Source organism: Amphiura filiformis, chromosome 18 (genome assembly GCF_039555335.1).
Source record: "Amphiura filiformis chromosome 18, Afil_fr2py, whole genome shotgun sequence".
NCBI classification, from domain to species: domain Eukaryota; kingdom Metazoa; phylum Echinodermata; class Ophiuroidea; order Amphilepidida; family Amphiuridae; genus Amphiura; species Amphiura filiformis.
In genome coordinates this window covers 42754772-42775958 of record NC_092645.1, presented here as the reverse complement: position 1 = coordinate 42775958, position 21187 = coordinate 42754772, and the positions used below count along the sequence as shown (strand labels likewise).

The 21187-nt window shown below is 37.0% G+C and overlaps 1 protein-coding gene across 1 annotated transcript; it reads right to left on the bottom strand.

The window, feature by feature from the left end:
• Nucleotides 1-1541: 1541 nt before the first annotated feature.
• On the bottom strand, nucleotides 1542-18215 carry LOC140138693 (protein SHQ1 homolog). Its single transcript, XM_072160444.1, has 10 exons — nucleotides 18021-18215; nucleotides 16921-16985; nucleotides 15817-15942; nucleotides 14342-14547; nucleotides 13042-13154; nucleotides 12282-12418; nucleotides 11301-11455; nucleotides 10082-10259; nucleotides 7394-7554; nucleotides 1542-3087 (listed from the first exon to the last, which is right to left on the bottom strand). The coding sequence occupies exons 1-10, from the start codon at nucleotides 18161-18163 to the stop codon at nucleotides 1996-1998; spliced, it is 2376 nt and encodes a 791-aa protein (XP_072016545.1). The 5' UTR covers nucleotides 18164-18215; the 3' UTR covers nucleotides 1542-1995.
• Nucleotides 18216-21187: the final 2972 nt, after the last annotated feature.

Genomic DNA, 21187 nt, shown 5'->3' with positions numbered 1-21187 from the left:
TGGTCTCATAAGTGACAAACCAATATGGGCAATTTAAATATAGCACTAATGACTGTACATAGAGCAATTCTCAGCTTGCTTATGTAGGCCAAATCTCTTTGTGCAAATCCCAATAAATAGAATTCAGGGACTGCCTTTTGAGGAGAGCGAGAGCAATCGCTCTCTACTGCTCTCCTTAAATTGGATATAGGAGAGTGATTTTTAGCTTTCCTTAGCTGACCATTCTCTCCTTACAAATGTTCTAAACAGCTCTTCTTGAAAGCTCTAGAAGAGCTATTTAATGCTCTCCTGCAAATTCCAAAAGACAGTCCCTGATAATTTCCTACCTTTCTACCTTGAATATATAATGTTAAATATTAGCATATATAGGTAATAGGTATTATAGTTTGATCAGCTCGTAATCGGCGGGTCTTAACATCGCGGATTAATATCAATATATTTTGTTTTGAGAATTGCCTTGTGACATCTCGCCAGAAGCATCACAAATTATTAATTGAAGTCCTATACATTTAACATGCACAATATAGACCAGACAGGTCAACTATATTACTCTTTTAACGTGGGTCTACTTTTTTGGCGTCGTGGTAAAAGTCTAACAATTCCCGCCGATTACGAGTTGATCAAAGTATACATTATAGTTCTTTGTACATAAATATATCAAGGAATTCAAATTCAGCTGTATATTGTTGTAAGTTACGTGGCCTAAAGCCCTATGACTATTCAAATGTCGTTATTTATATATATATATAGCACCTTTTCAAATTGTTCAAATCAAAACGCTTTACATTTATTCCCTTGCCACTAGGATAAATATCACACCCGTGCCAACAACTATTCCCCATTCCAGAAAAATATGCTCTATTTTTTTGGGATTGCAAAAATATTATCCTGTTTTGGTAAATGACACAAAGGTAAATTTGTCCTAATCCTTTAGTTAGTTCCAACTGGCAATAAAAGTCAAATTGTAATATTTGGTCAAATTTTGGAAATAAGGGCCAAAAACATGCATTTTTAGGGCTTTTTTTGTATCCTGTGACAGTCAAGTCCAAAGACTTGTATCAAGACTAATTTCAGCTTATGCATTCAAATTTCTGAACAACACATTTTCTAATATCTTTCATAACCAATAATACATGTATGAGTTATAAAAATTTATGAACCAACTCATAACCTATACTACAAATGTTGAATGCTTAGACTTGTACCAAGTCTTTGAATTTTGTGACTGAAATTGTCAGAAATCATGCAAAATTGCATGTTTTTGCCCCATTTCCCCTGAATTTGCAAAACTATTAAAATGTTACTTTTTTGCCAGTTAGAACTTACTGAAGGATTAACATTTAGAAGTGTTTCATTTGGCAAAACAGGATAATATTTTTTTTAATCCAAAAACTTAGTACTGTATTTTTCTGGAATTGGGGGAGAGGAACAGCCCAGTATGACTACCATAATACCACCACAGCTCCACATTATACACCTGGGTGGAGTGGAACAAGAGAGATAAACTGTCTTACCCAAGGGGACAGACACATGTTGAGAAATTTACCAAAAGGTTACACTTTTTTTCTGTATTGGTCCATGCCTTCCAAAAATAAACTCTTAAGTGGTTTATCACACATTGTTATCAATGCAAATACAGGCAGACAAAAGAAAGGAGAATATAGTATTGCAAAACCTGCACATATACAGAGAGAATTTTGTACAAGTGTGAATAAAATGCAACTATTTCTGATTTCAGAAAAATACAGCATTATTTGGGATTTTAAAAACAATATTATTCTGTTTTGCCAACTTACAATAAAAGTCAGTTTTTTTGTATATGAGAAGTTTGGAGCAGTTGGTTCCAACTGCTCCAAATTTTAAAGTATTAAAATATGGTTTACTTTGCAAAACAGGATATGTTTTAATCCCCCCCCAAAGGTTAATGCTGTATTTTTTTGGAATCAGGAATAATTTAGTCTTTGGCAATGTTTGTGACTCTTTGGAATGACTCAGTTAAGTATTTGAAAATACCTCAATCTTTTGATTTGGTGCCGCTTTCATCCAGGATTCAAAAGAACCCTCATCTTCCTTCAAGTTCTTATTCTTGGGCAAATTCTCTACATCAGGACTTCCATCTGGATACATCATAGCATCAGTAGGAAGGTCGTCAACATCTAGTTCTCTCTGATTCCAAGAACCACATATTGCATCTGTCCCAGGCTTGAATTGAGTCATGATTCCCTCTTGGGAGCTTGGTGAAAGAATACCGGATGATGACCGTCCGGAGGGAGACGTCACAAGGTCATCTTGTGAACTTTGAGAGAACTTAACGGAAGATGGTGGTATAGATGGCGAAGATGCATCGTATGAGGAACCTTCACATTCTTCCGAATTCGTGATCGCAAAGTCATCAAGAGCTGCAACTATTTCTTCGATATTATGCATTCCAAATTTACCTTGAGAGCTTGGAGAGAGATTAGTGGAGGAGGTTGGTACTAATGGTGATGTGGATGTATCTACTGAAACATGCTCCTCCTTGGATGTTATAATATCTCTGTCAGCAGCTGTCGTTGTATCAATACCCACACGATTTATATCATCATTCAAATCGATATCTTCGCTCTGTTTAATGTCGTCTTTAGCGTTCATTACTACACATTCAGATATCAATGTCTTTGGTATTGAATCGTTTCCAAAACAATCACTCAGTGGCCTGTCTACCAGTTCATCTTCCTCAGTGATAAAATCATCATCAGCACCTTGGAGCTGGTGTCTAATCTTCAAGACATCTGGGTAGCCATATTGATAATAGCAAGGTTTACTACCTGCATCCCTACCACCGTTAGAAGCATGCGTTCGTTTCTTACTCTTCACCTTTCCTGCATTCGTTAATTTTGCCATAATGTCCTCACTTTCATCATCTCCTTCATCCGCGCTGTCATCATCGCTATCGTCATCTTCGCTGTCATCGTCACTCTCATCACTGGTATCATCGCTATCTTCCACAGCTTCATCTGCATCCCCATCATCATCATCTTTGATGGTTGCTGCTGTCTGCTCAATTTTTTGGAGATCAAGCGCCATTTGTGATTTGTCGATTTGAAACTGAAAATGAGAAGTGGAATTTGAAACATGTTTTTAATTAATCACATCAACTAAAGATGAGTACATTTTTGTAACACACAACAAAAACAAGTTGTATCCTGCTAAAATATTATATAAAGGGTTCACAAAAAATAACTCCCCCCTAAAATTTCTTTGCATAACTTGACATACATTTTGTTGATTTGAAAAATTTAAAAAGCTGTGAATAAAGGAATCATTTTCCTACCCTCCCAAAGTTCTTTCTTTAAAAAATCTTTTTGTTTTGACCAAAAATAATCACATTTTCCAAAAATGATGCTTTTAGAAAAAGTGGCACTTTTCAACATCCTCATTTATGTCTAAATTAGCTTCAACGAATCGTTATTTTGCACTACATGATGTTTGAAAGGTTACTGAGAGATCAGCGGCAGAAAGGTGAAGGAAAACAAAACAATTAAATCAATCACAACATTGATATCGATAAAGTTTTGTACATTACATGTATAGGATGTTGAAAAGTGCAACTTTTTTTAAAGCATCAATTTTGAAAAATGTGATTATTTTTGACCAAAACAAAAGGATTATGAGAAGGGATAAATTTGCTAGGGTAGCAGTCATTAACCTCTAAATCTCGGCCGGTGGTTGACAGGCGGTTGAACTGTGTTCCATTAATATTGTTTAGAATAGAAACCGGCTCCAACCAGACAGAACCACCCAGAATCGGCAGTTGAGGTTTGATTTGATCCCTTTATTTAAAGCTTGAGAAAGAGAGAGAATGTTTGCTTTGCTCATACACTGTATTCAATGTTATACCTTCCACAAGGGGTGTATTAGGGTGATATTAGAATGGAAGAAACTTAAGAAGAATAAGGAAAACAAAAACAAACGGACCAAGACGCTAGAAGAGAAGGAGCAGGAATGGGTGAAAGGTTTGGAAGAGCTCTTTGACATTAAGGCTGCAAAGAAAGGTGAAGAGAAGTCCATTGGAGATGATGCAAAGACACTAAAGCGAAAATATGCGAGTGGAAAGATAGTCCAAGAACAGAAAATGGTTACATCCTTATCAGAAGCAGAAACAGAGAGTGAAGAAGAGCCTGATCTTAGAGATGACATACCTGGATGTTCATCGAGCCCACCCTCTAAAAGGAGTAAAACCTTTGTAAATTCCCAATTGTCAGCGTGTTTAGACATGGCTAAAGTTAGCAATCGAGGTGCTGCACTTGTGTTAACCCCAACGATTCAAAGCCTTGGTTGTGATCCATCAGAATATTGTTGCAGCTATTCTACCATCAGAAGGACGAGAATGAAGCATAGACAGGACATAGCATCAAAACTAAGGGCAGAATTTAGACCAGAAATTCCACTCACAATTCATTGGGACGGGAAGATTTTGGAAGATATAGCAGGAAGAGAGACTGTTGATCGGCTGCCAATACTCGTATCTGGTGAAGGTGTGGAACAACTTCTAAATGTCCCCAAATTAAATGCAGGTACTGGTCTTGCAACAGCTTCTGCAGTTTATGAATCAGCTGAATCTTGGCGAATAAGCAGTCGCATCAAGTGCATGTGTTTTGACACCACCGCTGCAAACACTGGTTTAAGGAAAGGTGCATGCATTCTTCTTGAGCAAAAGATGGAGAAGGATATGTTGTGGTTAGCATGTCATCATCATATCCTGGCCATGGAGATTATGTTGGAAGCTGTTGTCACCAGCGTACTACCTCCATCAACAGGACCTGAAATCGTGATCTTTAAAAAGTTCAGGAGTGCGTGGACCAAATTAAACAAACTGGACTACATCACAGGAGTGCAAGATGATATGCTGGCTGGTGAGCTCACTGGTATAGTTGAAGGTATCATCACCTTTGCTGTGCAGCAACTTGAGGTGTTTCAGCCCAGAGACGATTACAAGGAACTGCTGCAACTCACCATAATTTTCCTGGGTGGTACCATTCCAAGAGGCACCTTCTCCTTTAGAGCACCAGCAGGACTCCACCGTGCCAGATGGATGGCAAAGGCGATTTATTCACTGAAGATTTGGATGTTCAGACATCAGTTTCAGTTGACAACCAAAGATGAGAGTGGGATACGAGATATTTGCCTTTTCACAGTGAAGATTTACATCAAATATTGGTTTTCTGCTTCATCAGCACCAATGGCTCCTCGAAATGATTTGCAACTTCTTCATGATCTGAAGGATTATGAGGCACACATCACCATCAGATTGCTTCCATTGCCATGAAGAAGATCTTAGGACATCTTTGGTACCTATCAGAAGAGTTGGTTGCTCTGGCCTTCTTTGATGATAATGTGTCTGCTGCCACCAAGGAAAATATGGTCAGAGCTATCAGAAACACTACCAGTGAAGATGATCCTCTCAAGAGGATTGTATTAGATCCCAAGTCCAATCAAAGGGACTGGAAGACTTTTGTAACATCTAACACCCTCCGTTTTTTCCAAATAATGGATCTTCCACACAGCTTTCTAGACACAGGTGTTGACAACTGGGACACTAATGAGGATTACCAATCCAGTAAGAGGGCTGTGGTTAATCTGCGGGTGGTGAATGACCTTGCTGAAAGAGGAGTGGCCCTGATGGAAGAGTACAACAAGCTCCTTCCAAATGATGAACAACAGAAACAATATCTTCTACAACTTGTGAAGTGTTATCGACAAAAATACCCAGACAGAAATAAAGAAACTTTGATGAAATAAAAACTTATTTGTGAACGTACTTAACACAAAACAGCAAATCTTTTAATTTAATTAAGACATACATACTACAAAAACAAAACAAAAAAATCAAAACCATAACAAAAACAAAAAAAACCAAACAAAAACAAAACAAAAAAACACAAATACAAAAAGAAAAAATCATACCATCTTGAGTTTTCTACACTAGACCTACATGCTCTGAGAAAACAAACAAAATACAATATAGGAAACATAATTATGATCAAGTAAAAACAAACAAAACAAGACAAAAACAAAACATAACAGAACAAAAACAAAACAAAACAAAACAACACATAATCATGATCAAGTAAAAACAAAACAAAGCAAAAACAAAGAAACAAAAACAAAAAAACATTTTAAAAAAAGAAAGAACTAGAGCCCCATAAACACAACTTTATATTAGCCAAGTACCATAATATTTTGGCTGTTCCAGCAACTGCCTTGCCCCAAATGTAACAGTTTTCACAAAAATGCAATTTTCTGAAAAGCGGGTTAACATTTTTACAATTTTCTTTAGCATTTATTTTAAGGACATTACTCACACTATGATCAAATATTTTTGGCACAATCAGGGAAAATTAACATGGCTTTTTTGTGTTGTAAAGAAAATGGCTCATAAATCCCATTGACTTTGTGTACAAAAGTTCATTGACCGGTAGCACCCGTAAACTTTTTGAATTTTTTTCATATTTTGCAGGTATGATTTTATTATCAAAATGAACAAAATGAGGGGGTGTCCCGTTGAAAAATACCAATTTCATTTTTTTTTTTTTTCTTTAGGGTGTATGCAGACCTGCCAACCTACCCAAGTCAGAAAGAGAGACATTGAGGCCAAAACCTTGTACATGTACACAAACCAGGTACTGACAAATTCAAAGACTTGAGGTGTGCAATACTTTCAGAATTCAGGGAAGGTTTTGCAGGTCTAAATTCATCACAATACACTAAAGAGAATGCTAGAGCAAAATTTTTACCAAAAGTACAATTTGCATCATTTTCTGCTGTTTTTACATTTAAATTTGCCATTGACACTGACATTTTCAGAAAGCAGGACTGTCCCTCATTTTCAATTTGGAAAATCCCCAATGAGGGACAGTCCCTCAAAATGAGAGACAGTTGGCAGCACTGTGTATGGATTTCAAACAGAATAGCCAATTGCCTGTTAGTAGTAACAGTGTACTTACCTTATCTAAAGCTTGTGCAAGAGAGAGGATCTTTTCTCTGCTGATACACTGTATTCAATGTTATACCTTCCACAAGGGGTGTATGGATTTCAAACAGAATAGCCAATTGCCAAGTTTGTAGTAACAGTGAATTTACCTTATCCAAAGCTTGAGCAAGAGAGAGAATCATTGCTTTGCTGATACACTGTATTCAATGTTATACCTTCCACAAGGGGTGTATGGATTTCAAACAGAATAGCCAATTGCCTGTTAGTAGTAACAGTGTACTTACCTTATCCAAAGCTTGAGCAAGAGAGAGAATCTTTGCTTTGCTGATACACTGTATTCAATGTTATACCTTCCACAAGGGGTGTATGGATTTCAAACAGAACAGCCAATTGCCAAGTTGGTAGTAACAGTGTACTTACCTTATCCAAAGCTTGTGCAAGAGAGAGAATCTTTGCTCTGCCGATGGACTGTATCCAAACACAGTAGTCTGTTATATACAGATCATTAAGTATGTAGTGAGGCTCATCCTGTGATAAGATTCTATGAATGTCCAGCAAACACTTCAGGAGTTGCTTACGACCTGATTGAAAATTAAACATATCATAGGTATATTGTTAGAAATGTTATCCAAATTGGTCACACTGGTAATCTGTAGTGATGTTCACTATACTATGAGATACGATTCTATAAACAGAGGTGTAAGTGAGGTAACGATCCACTCCCTGAAAAACATGCGAGCACCTCACGAAACTTCCGGAAGTGCAAGGGGGCTTGTCCGGGGAATAGGCTACAGGGTATCACCCCCTTGGCTCTTTTTATGACGAATTATCATTATCAATCGGAAATGTAAAAAAAAATCATAATTAATTTAAAAAAAAAAAGTTTTTTTTTTTTTTTTTTACATTTCGAATCCCACAGCCACATTTCCGGAATTCCAGGAATTTCCGGAAGTTAAGCAGACACTTCAGAAGTTGTTTACGAACTGATTAAAAATATAAAATATCAATAAAGACAATAGGTATTGTTAGAAGGGTTATACCAGGAAAGATCATAATTAATTTTACATACCGTATACAAAGGCTACATTCGCCCTCTTTTAGAATATGCTGATGTAGCCTGGCACTCCTCACTCTCTGCTGGTCAGAGTAGTGCCCTGGAAAGGCTACAACGTCGTGCATGCAGGATTACGCTGGGCCAAAATTTCACCTCCTATGCTGAGGCCTTGCGGACTTGCGAGCTTGAGTCCCTGTTTGATAGGAGAGAGAACCATTGCCGCAGGTTTGCGAAGGGCTTGCCAACTCATCGCGTACCAATGATCTTCTCCCCCCTACCAGACAGGCGTGTCATGCTCGCAATCTCCGCAATGCGCATCACTATTCCCAGCTGCGTTTCAGGACATCTCGCTTCAAAAACAGTCCCATCCCCTATTTTGTTGATGCATTAAACAAGTAGGGCGCCGTTTATTCGGGTTTTCCTGCATGCACGCACATTTCAGCTTTTATATTTATTGTGCAATAATAGTGTGAATTTATAGTATTTACTTGTGTCTGCCATTTTATGTTATTTTATATACTTTTTTCATATTTATATCAATTTTAATGAATGCTTTGCTTTTACTCTGTACATTGACATGTAATTTGACCTTCGGGTCACAATATGTTGGTTTTAATAAATATACTTATATACTTATACTTAATTATTTATTGGTAATATTTGGTGAGTGTGATGGGTGTAAGTGGGTGTGAATGTGTGTTGCGGGTGCATGTGTAAATGTGAGTGGCCGCTTGTATGAGCGAGCAAGGAAGGTTATTTGCATTTGAAGTGTCTTTGTTTAAAAATATTGTCAATTTATATTTATATGCCATTTATTATTTAGCTTAATGTATTTTCATATGTGCAATGTATGTAATTCAGCCTTTGGCTGCGAAGTGCATTTTTTTCTAATAAACCTTGAATAATAAAAAAGATTATCCAACTTGGTGGTTAAAAAAACTAGTAATCTGTAGTGGGGCTCATTATACTGCGATATTCGATTCTGTGGATTTCAAGCAAATTTGAAAATTGTCTATGACATGATTGAAAATAAATGTCCTTCTGTACGGGTGCGAGTCATGGGTAATCAGGACATGATAAACAAGATCAATGCCTTTGCCACATCTTGCTACAGAGTCATGCTAAACATCAAGCGTGTGGACCGGATTCCAAATGAAACCATCTACAATCTGACCAACACCCGTCCACTGGTTGCCGGAGTCAAGATTCATCAACTCAAATTTCTTGGCCATATACTGCGTCTTGAAGACGGCGAGCCTGTGAAAGAATATGCCCTTTATATTCCACCACATGTGAAGATGAAACCAGGACGGCCACGCACACTGTACTCAGTATGTACAGCACCTCCTGGGAGATACTGAAGGGATGCTGCAGCCAAACAAAATTGTTTCGCTTGCCCAAGATCGCAATAGTTGGAGAAAGCTTGTAGTCGCCTGCTCTGCAGCCGACTGATGATGATGATGTATCACTATATAGTCTAGTACTGCTAGAATGGCTATCCAATCTTGAAAAGCACCACATCAAATGCTTTGTTTTATGCAGGTTTTTAAGTATAAGATTGAGAGCTTGCAATTTAAGTTAAACCTCAGTGTAAGTCAATTTGAATCATACAAATGTATCTCAGGTCTAAAGTTTCATTGGGTTTATGAGTTAAAATATGAGCTTGCTTCTGATACCAAATCTCAATTGATAGGGTAAACTGGGGGATGACAATGACAAGTTTCAATTGAGCAATTTGCTTGAGCCTGGCCCAATCAGGACCCAAGCATGTATCCACCCGGCTGACTGGTTGAACAAACTGGGTACCAATCATTAATGCTCTCTTGAGTGCTAGCTATAGGATATAGCTAAATATCAAGAGCTATCTTAAGAACCACTGAACCAATACTAGACTTGCTTGTACTCATTTTAATGCATTTCTCATGCTGATTCCAAATATGGTCATACAAATTTACAATTATGAAATTTTTGAATTACATAAAAGCAAAAAAAACCAAAAAACTTGTCCCTATGCAGTCGACACCAGCGTGGGGAGAGTTAAGTTGTAAGCTTACCTAAATGAAACATCATAGTAACATCCTCTAAGACCTGTAGGTTTAACTGCCAATGTCTGTAGAGTGGGTAACATAGACCCCTGGTGAAGCATGCATTGATGACATCATCAAGTGATGTGAACCAGTCTAACCAAGATAAAGTGGGGCTTAGTTTACAGATGGTCCATGCTGACTCAACCTGGAAGAAACAAATTAAAAATACAATTAAACAAAGGTGACCTGATATATATTTGGAAAATTAAATTCTTTAAAACTTACGTATAACATAAAATGTCGTCCCTTTCAAATATTCATGCAATTGCAAAAAGACTTTGTAAATTGTAAATGTGACTAATTCCTTATGGAATTACTGACATTTATACAGCGTGATACTGGTATAGTCAACTGTGTTTTTATTAATGATAATCATCATGATCATGTAATAAATTGATATCAAGTGAGAGATCCTATTTTTCTCATTAAGATCCAAATTGGTGTATTTCCGAAAATATCATTAAAAAAAACTGTCTCAAACGTGATATACCACAGTCGACACTAATTTAACAGTTTTTTGATGATTTGTCCAGAAATATACTGATTTGGAATGCCTAATTTTAATATGTTAATGAGAAAAATATGAGCTTTCACCTGATGCTAAAATATGCATTTTGATGGGGTAAAGTGGGGGATGGGGGACTTTAAACAAAATAAACAATTGCGATTTAAAACCGCAAAACTTCTGAGCACTTTACATATAGTTCACTTTAGTTTCAATTCACTCCATTAACCATTTAACAACATACTGGTACTATGCAGCTAAGAAGATCACACCCTAGACATACCACAATGGTTACCTACAATCAAACAAATTAATAGTTGGCACACTTTGACAATATGTTGAATCTCTTCATTGCTGCTCTGAGAGTTCAGTGAAATTAGTATAACTGTTTGATGAGAAGTACAAACCTTCCCTTTTCCCCTTCCCTCCTCCATTCCCCCTCAACCAATGTTGGGGAGACTGGAGAGCCCAATGTCAAAATTGCTTTCATCAACATTGAATTGGAGGAGAGGGGCAGCGATTTACAGTTATTATGCCAGAGTGTGCCAACATTAATTTCTTTGACTGTAACCAGGATAATTAGATAAGGTATAAATAGTAACGACACAAGAAGATATACATGTACTAGCATGCCAAGGGTGCTGTTGACAACATTGATATAAAAACCAACAAGCTACTCACAGAATGCTCTCCTTCCGTTGTGCGTACATCATAGGCATAAGCAAACAGTACATCAATTAAACCCAACAGCACACTTGCTTCTGTCTTCTGGTCCAGCAGGTAGTTCTTCTTGGATAGCTTCATCATCTGATCTCTTTCCTCCTCTGATAGAACAACTTCATGTTTAAAATGAAAACAATAAAATTGTACTAAGCAAGATACGCAAAAAATTAATACATATGCGATTTCTTGCTTCTGGATTAGGCAAAACATTTTTTTGTTTGCTTGCCCACCACCGACCAACCCAAATTTGGCCAAAACCATGGTTGGCCCTTTAATTTTTTAGTTTATAATTGTAATGTTTTTTTTTTCTGTGTCTAAATTTCATTTCAAAGCTAAATTTGGCCAACAACATTTTTTAAAGAAAATCATTACTGTTAACTCATTATAACATAGGGTGCATCAAACGCCCCTCATGTCATGCAGATTTTTTCTACCTAGTCTTAAAATGTTCCATTGGGCTAGAAAACACCCTGTGTCAAATTTGAAAAAAAATTGAAGGTGGTCTAGGGTGGCCTCAGTGGCGTTGAAGTTGCGAGGTATTGAAATTGCCTTCTTACATACGGCAGCTATTTAGAAACACCTTTGTTACCACAGGATAAAATAGCTGCTATTTGTTTTATTGCTTAAGTGATACTGAGTGATCATAATGGATATCAAAAAGTTTCAAAATGAAAACAATAATCATGCATACGCTTTAGAATCCTCACTTATCAACTTACAAAGGAATAGCTGCCATATGTGCTATTTTCCAATAATGACTGTATACATGTTGTTTATCCTCCTAGTTCCGTAATATTTGTTGGAGAAAAGGCTACGTTCTTTTGTTTTGCACAAACTTCATTCACTTATAATCTAGACCATACTCTAACAAACAGAGCCAATTCCAGCTTGTCATTCATATTCCAGTGTGTATCAATGGATGTCTAAAGCCCTCCTTACCTAAAGAATCACTGATCTCAGGTCCTAAGAGCTTTCCCTCATCACTCTGACCCTTCATCAGTTTCCTGTAGTCAACATCCCATGGTGGCTTGTACTCTAGCACAGACTGAATGCAATCATCCTCTAGGAAATCAGCACTGAAAAAGTTTGGAATAACGACATTGCTATAAAATAAATAAATAAACTACCTCTTCAAATAGTTGGCTGATAGCAAGTTATTGTATCCTATGGTCACATTGTATAGCCTGTAAGGTAGTACTATTTGATTTCTAATTTTAAAAAGTTCATGTTCTCATGATAACAAGACTGAACATATAATTTTAATTGGACATTGGGTTATAAAAAATTGCAAAAACCAAGAAGTTCAAACCCCCAAATAGTGTAAAATTGAAAATTAGCACAGGAAACACAAATATAGTGTAAAATTAAAAGTTTGTCTGGAAAACCCAAAATTTCACCTTAAATTTGGGTTATAATAGTGCAAAAAATGTTGCGCTCTTTGCATGCAGTTACCACAGAAATACAGGACCATATACCCACCGGGCAATTTATTTTTCTTCAGATAATAACCCTGGCATGCCACTTGAAATTTTTAAATTAAAAAAAATACTTGGATCCCCCACCCCAAGGATTCTTACAAAGACCACACTGGTCGAATTTGATTTGGAACTTGATTAAGACATATTTTACCTAATATTTAATCGCATCTCATATATTATACCACAGAATGTTACAAAAACCAACCCCTGATATGACTTACATGTAATGGTCCTCGTCAAACTTGAGCTGTTCTGCTTGTTGTCTTTCCTCCCTCCTAGCAGATAATGTCATACAGTCTGGCTTGGGTATATCTACAATACCACATAACTCGTCCTATATTAAAAAACACAATGTAAATAAGGCCACCTTAATTTAATCCTAAGTCTCAAAGCTTGGGAGAAATTGAAAACTTAATGTGGGATGCATTTAAAAAAAAATTATTTTATTATTTTTTATGTGTCAGTACAGGCTTTGGAAAAAGCAAATATCTCTGACTTCTGACATTCAGTACTTTAAAGTCATAATGTACGATCTTATAATATGAATTTGGTTAATTTTTTCCAAACCTGATTTTTTGGCATATTTGTAATGTTTACACATGTCACAACTTGCACCTAAATGGAATCAGCCAAATTTGTTGTGTTTGTAGGTAAACAGAGCAAAGTTAGACATAAGTCATAATTCAAGAAATTATGACTTTAGGTCCGCCCATAGAACTGCGTGTTAAACGGCCAAAATAACAAGCAGTGTTTCTTTCACGTTACCTCGTTATTTCAGCTCAAAATGGACAGAAACCATTCCAGATCATTATTACTAGTATTATTTCAGCATTTTGAGTATATAATGACAAATTTAAAATTTGAAGGAAATCATACAAATGTACATTAAGCCTTTAAGCAGATGGTTGGTTACTTGCTTTGAACATCCGAATTAAGCATGAGAGAACCTACAATGTGACATGATCTGGAGGTCAAACAAAAAAGGCGGCAAATTTGACAAAATAGACAACAACACAAAACTGAATAACTTAAGACTCAAGTATGCTAAAACCATTAGTGTTTTCAGTATATGATAGCCTAATGTTTGTATGGTACCGTAATAATTATAGTAACTCAATTTTCAAAAAAGCCTACAATCTTGGAAAAAAGTACTTGGAACACTTTGTACACAATGATGTAATTCCGTGCAGAATTTGCAATGATCATGGAAATGATTTTGTTTTTGAACAAACATGATCTACAACAATGATTTGCCTTTCCTCTCTCCCCAACAATCAATGTTGGAACACTTTGGAAAACTGCTGAAGACATTGGCATATTTCACAACATTGCATGGGGAGAGGGGGTGTCAGTTTCCCATTCTTGACACAGAATTGTTCCAAGACTTATTTCCAAGATTGTATAGTCTGGCCTCCATGGTCCAGATATTGTCACAAAAGACAACACTTACGTAGCCTGTTAGGCTGTTGGGCAACCAAAGATCTCAACACACGTACATCCCCCCTCTTATTACAAACTTACCTGAAGTCGTTCAAACACACCAGTCCTCCGATTGGCAAAGCCATAGTACGTTGACCCACCCATGCTCATCTCATCTTCCACAAATGGTTCCTGGGGGACCTGCCAATCTATCTCCTCCTCCTCCTCCTCCTCCTCAGCCTCTTCCTTCCCTGCTTCATCTTCTCCATAGGTTATTTCCTGGTCATGTTCATTCCCAGCTGGTGTATCTGCAATAAAAACAACAACTTGTAAACCAGGATGGCAAGTTTTCCATTCTAAGAGTCAAATACTAGTACAAATTTTGATACTAGAAAGACTATGTACACATATATGGCACCTATCATTTCTAAAGCGAGATTGTGGTACCAAAAAGTGAATAAAACTGCAAAATTATGACCACTAATTGGCTCTAAAAGCAAGTAATATCAGTAAAACACAGGGTTTGGTTGGGCCTTTTGTTGAACATACATTCAAAGTAGCCAATAACTGAGGTGGAAATAATCTTAATTTTGCAATTATATTTGATATCCCCATTTTTGTGTTTTCCATTTTCTCTACTCCAATTCTGTGATTTTCTTTCCATTTCCTGTAAAACTTGCCACTCTGTTGCAAACACAATTTAAAATATGGCAATAAGAAATTCAGACATTTTCTTGAAAAGTCGCTAGCAAAGATTAGCAAGAATTAGGAGTATCATTTAGTCACATCATGGGGATGTCAATTAACTTTGTTGGAATTAAATTGCTTCTATTTCTGGTACAAAGAGTCATTAGTCAAATTCATTTGTGTTTTTTCAAGCATTTTCGCTAATGAATTTCACAATATAAGTCCTTGTTTAAGTTTTCCAAAAAGAAAGACGTCACACATTGCTGTATATGCAGCTTGACTATCGGCCAATGAGGTGCCGATGTGATGATGACGCGATTCAATTAGCCAATCAAAACCCCACTTCCGTGTTTACACTATAAACAGCACCAAACTGGCAAACTGCTGACGAACCTTGCTAAAAACTATAGGGTGCTTTCACAAAAGGTCATTAGTTCAAATCTGCCTCCAGAAGACATGATGCATAAAGCGCAGAAGAAATTCCCAGATGAAGTGATATTGATTGACTCATTTGCTTTGTACTTGTTTCATGAATCATGACTTCTGGAGGCAGATTTGAACTAATGACCTTTCGTGAAATTGCCTTATAGTAGTGTAGAGACCTACTGACTCCAAGAGTTAAGAGCACATCTGGATTTATTCATAAAATGTTACACAAGCTTAACATTTTATGGCAAAACATAATCCATGATAATAAAAGTGTCCTGAACAGTGTAAAGAAACATTGTGATATGTAAGGACAAGGTTATCTGGGTAAATCCTAGTATAAACATTAAGTAATTGCTGGTATTCAGTTACCATGGTTACTGCACAAAACTGGCCACGTTGTTAGACCTTTAAGGTCAAAATTCAACTTTTTGCTACCAGGGTCTTAGAAACTGTTGTCTTACCAATAACTTCCAGAACCGGCTCTGTCGCTGACGTCTTCCCTACTGGGGCCAGTAATGTAGTCAACATGTCCAAGCCATCAAAGTATTCCCCCTGAGTCTCCTTAGGAACAGTGACGGTGAAATAACCTGCAATGGTTAAAATATGTTTGAAAATATTAGTAAATAATTGTGAATGTGCAGTAGCATAGTCAGGACTTTTTCAGAGGTAGGGGGAAGGGGGAAAGCCACTTTCAAGGGGGGCAATGGTCAAAAATGGGCTAGTACACAAAAGGTCTAAAAAGTTTAGGGTGGCCAGCATCCCACTGTGGGGGGGCAGCTCATGGGGAGCTGCCCATTGGCTATGCCACTATGAGTGAGTAGATTAGAAACTTGTCAAGGGTGCACAGACATGGTTTGCCATTATTATTATCTCATTATTAGATCTGTACATACGTGTATACACAGTTTCCTCACATAAATCACTGAAGCATGGATACAGCATGACATCTATAGCCAAGGGGGGGGGGGAGCTGCCTGTGTGTGGGACATCTGGCTATGTTGCCCCCTCTCCAGGGAGTGTGAATTTGAAATAGTGTTACCTGAATGGGTGACTCCATTTGCAATTCACACTCCCTGTGCAGAAGATTAGGTCGTGTATCCCATAGGTGGTGTATGGATTTCAACTACAATAGCCCAATTGAAGACAAAACTTGCTCTGTCAGTGGTTCGCAAACTCCCCCCCCCACAAGAACATTTTAACACCCTAAAACCACTTGCACCGTCCTCCAAAAGTAAAATGTCAATCCACCAATCCCATAGTTTGATATTGAAAATTGGCCCATGCAGTAAACACACAATTTCACCTTTTTTCACATTTTGGGTTAAAATAGTGTTAGAATGAAAATTGGCCCAGTAAACACAATTATTTCAACTTTATTTTGGGCTAAAAGATTTTGCTGATTGTCGCAGTTACAGGGGGCCAAAATGATGCCCACCAGGATTTTTTTATATCTTTGCCCCCTCAGACAATTGACCCTGGCACACCACTGAATGGGTAAAATACTTGTACTCCCCCAAAATAAAGATCACACTGCATGGTAAAAGAAACAAATCTTTAGGTGCTACCTTTGTCTGCATCATACTTCGCTGATTCTCGTCCATCTTCAATGATGCACCCTGGTAGTGTTAACCTTGAAGAGAACAAAAGAAAATTAATATGGACAGAATTAGTTATAACATTTTTTTACAGATTTTCCAAAAAGATTTGTTACTGATTAGGCAAAAAAAAGTATGTCTAAAAGCTGACGCGCATTTGATTTGCAGTGCACATTTTTGTTATTTTTTTCCATCCATTTTGTTTTTTACAGAAATACCGCAGAGGGAGTATGAATTTTGAATAGAATAGACAATTGGGTAACTTTCATATAAAATACTCACTCCACTTGTGGAAGATAGGTATGAAGTCATAATACAGGGGGAGTGTGGGTATCAAAATGATTAACCCTGACCAATTACATTTGAAAAACATACTCCCCCTTTAAAACATATTTCCAAAATCGTCCACAGGGGTAGTGTGGATTTTAAATAGAAAAGCCTAATGTGTTTTAAAAGCATTTTTGTTGATAGAATTGCGTGAATTACACTCTGAATTAGTGAAAATATTTCATTATGTGTATAAAGAATGTAAGTGTTGAAAATTCCGAGCATTCCAAGATTACTTTGACTGAGTTTTAGTCGGCGTAAAAAAAGAAAGAAAAAAGTAAAGGAAAGAAAAGAAGAACGCATGCATGTTCTACATTGGATTAAAAAATCTTTGCAAACTTGGAGAGATACAGTTTTTTTTGTCTAATCAAACCATTCTCTTTGGACGGTCACCTATTTTATTGTGCATATTTAATATTACATGTAGACCAAGGGTGAAAATAAGAGAGCTTGAACCATGCAGGGGCCACTTTGGCAACAAAAGTGGTCCCTGGTTCACCAAGATTTGGAAGAACCAGGGGCCATTTCCAATTACCAAGGGGCCAATAAAAATAAAGATGTGCTGGATGAGTTAAATAAGCACTATTTGCTTGTAATTTGATATTTTTGGTTCACTATCCAGGGGGCCAGTTTTGTGTCCCCTGGACAACTAAAATTGAGGTGGAACCAGGGGCCATTTCAGAGTTTCTGGGGGCCAAACGGCTCCCGTCTCCCACTTAATTTCACCCCTGATGTAGACTCACCTTAAAAAGTAAGGTTTGGAGTAAAACTTGAAGATTGCGCCATCCACATAGATTTCTGCCTCCGAGATCTTGGCATAGCGAGCTTTGATCACTATTGTGAGAAATGTATCATCTTGGGAAAGTTGGAATGATGGCGTAAGCATAGCGACGATTTTGATGCCTGCATAAATTGAAGTCTCTTTAATATCTCCTGGAAACTAGATAAAAGGTTTGAAAAGATCTGAGTTTTAATTTAGTTTCTCTTTTATTCAGAAACCAAAAATCAGGGGATTAAAAACAGAATCAGATCTTGTCTGCAATCATAATGCCTAAAGCTGAATTTGTAGGCCTACTACATTGCAGAGTGATAGCGATTGGTTTTTAGCCAATGAGCTCAAGGTACATTTGTAGAGCACTTTATGTTGTGTTTGGAAAAGCGCAGCTTCCTCATTGGTCAATAGGCCTACCACACGCTTTTTGCTCATCAATGGAGTAATTAATTCAACTTTAGTGTAATAAGGAGTAGGACACACACTAAAGTTTATTCGGCTTATACAAGTCGAAAAGTGGGTTTTCTTATTTCTAAAGATTGGTTGCGCATTCAATTCATGAGATGCTAATTTCTATTGTGTTAATTTCTGTTGTGATGAACACGCATCTATTCAATTCTCTCTCACTTCAATGGACATGGTGAATAAAAATGATGGGCATCGAGGTCGCGTCCCTGAAGTCATGTCATGATTACGTGTTTGTAATGTATACTCTATCTAAAATACAAGTTTACATTTTACTAACGGACCGTTCACAAACACTTATTGCGAACAAATTTCGGCCCCCCCCCCTTTACAGACCTCGGAAATTTCAGGGCCCCCCTTTTGACATGAAAATTATGGGTCAACCCCATAGAATTTTAGCATATAAACTCAATCTTTCCAGGAAAATTTGTGGTCATATTTTTTTTCAGGGCCCCCCTTAGAGGGTCAAAAATTTTCAGGGCCCCCTTTTTGCATCAGGCCCCCCCCTAACAAGTGTTTGTGAACGGTCCCTAACTATCTTACATGATCTTACTGTATTTCAGCTAGAGCGCCATAGGTAGAAAACCTGTTTTTTTTCTGAGAACAATACAAACACATAATCTTTTCATGACTTCAGTGATGCGACCTCGATGGCTATCATTTCTATGCGGCCATGCGTTTTGAATTGGGCCAGTAAATAGGTGGAGATGTTACATGCGCGCGACATTTTAGGGTTCATCCTTTTAATTTTCTCAGTTAATAAGCAGCCTATGTAGTTAAATTTGGTGTCAAATTAAAGCTTGTGATGAGACCAATACAGGAAACCTTAAAAAAGTTGTAAAAAGTTATTAACATTTGAATAATTTGCATCTAATTAGCATAATGTGCGGGGTGGAGGAGGATCAGGAGGAGGAGGATCAGGAGGAGCAAATTTAATAAAAGTGACCCCCAGGGGTCATATGATGCAAGAGGTCCATTTCTTTTTTTTCACATTTTTACAATTCACTTTAAACTGCATACTATAACACCATACAATCATATTCCAGGTAATTTAATTTGCTTTGAGAAGCAATTTTGCATATTTTATTTTCCGCTCGGGAATACATTGAAGTCAATGGGAAAATATGCCTTGAAAGAGGCTGGCATAAAATCATTTTAATATTATTGAACCCTATGATGTTATATATGTATTTAAAGCTCTGACTGAGAGGAATTCAAATATGGAACTTTTAAATATGTGGGGTGAAGCTAACTTTTTTTTAAATTTGTCAAATTTTACATTTTCCCCTAAAATATTTGGTATTTTCAGTTTCATAACTCCTTAGTGTTACACCCTGTGTCAATTTAAAGTGCATTTTTGGATTCCTTGGTTCATTTGCAGCCAGAAAATGTATACTTTTATATATGTTGGCTATAAGGCTAAGTAAAAAATAAAACATGTTTCACGTCCGGGTTTTCGAAAAAAAGGAGGAAGAGGGGCTTTTTATTTTCTATTTTTATCGCAAAATTGGTGTAAATACCCATACTTAGAGCTGTTTTAACGCATAATCCGTACATACAATAATGCCTGGAAAAAGGAGGAGGCCCTTTTTATTTGTTGTTCTGAGAGTAACACCCCTCTAATGATCACAAAACCTTCCTAAAATGTTTCTTGTATCTTAACAAGGCTATAGAAAGCATCCCAACTTCCTAGACATATTTTTTGAAAAGTTATAACTGAATTTCAAAAAATAAAAATTTATTTGAGAAAACCTCAAAAAAGGAAGCGGGAGGGGACGTGAAACATGTTTATTTTTTTATTTGGCCTAATATGTGAAAGATATTCATATCTAAACGAAAAAACATGCACTTTTCATCTCGCGAAAACATGTAACGCATTACCGGCCCAACTCAAAACGCATGGCCATCATGCACCATGTCCAGCTTTAGCTCGTTCACGTATAGCGATTCCGTTGTCCCATTGGCCTAAAGTAAACCGTTAAAAACGAAGATTACATGGCGATCGGAGTGTTATTGTCAGAGCACCTCAGACTACATCCAGTGAAGTGAGAGAGAATTGAAGCAAGTATAGATGCGTGTTTGTCACAACAGAAATTTTACATATATAATATAGGTATCCCAGGCAAACCTTAGTTAACACATTTGCTAGTCAGCCAAATTCGCCGACAATGTCAATGCATATTTACATAGGAAATTTAAAACAACTGGCCGAAGAAGGAAACCTACATAAATATGTTTTCTATACTTGACTTGACCCAAATATATGATTTTTTATAGTGATAAGACAATCGCACATAAGTATGGAATTTTAGAGGGATTTTGATAGCAGTTCCAAAGCTGCTATCATGACGAGACTAAGATCTAGAAACACCCCCGAAATGCCGTTTTGGGGAATTTTGCTAGCTGAATCTTTTTGATGATTCAAGTCAATCTTTGACAAGATGTAACTCTGCTACGGAAAGTGCTATGAAAAAAAGGTTTTCAGTTTTGGCTTTGTTTACTCAAGGGCTTTAATTTGATATATAAAATGATGCAGTTTGATGGCAAATTTGAATTCACCGTCCTAGCATACCTATTATAATACTAGAAATGCAAATGAGCATCTCATCACAGACTCATGAATGCGCAACCGATCTTTAGAAATAAGAAACATGAGAAAACCCACTTTTAGAC

Bases quoted from the DNA above. Each gene is read 5' to 3' on its own strand.
- LOC140138693 (XM_072160444.1), bottom strand. From the start codon at position 18,163: ATGCTTACGCCATCATTCCAACTTTCCCAAGATGATACATTTCTCACA. The intron at 14,548-15,816 runs GTAAGACAACAG...TTTTTATTGCAG, and splicing joins GCCGGTTCTGGAAGTTATTG to ATACACCAGCTGGGAATGAA. The intron at 13,155-14,341 runs GTAAGTTTGTAA...TTTTTAATATAG, and splicing joins GTGTGTTTGAACGACTTCAG to GACGAGTTATGTGGTATTGT.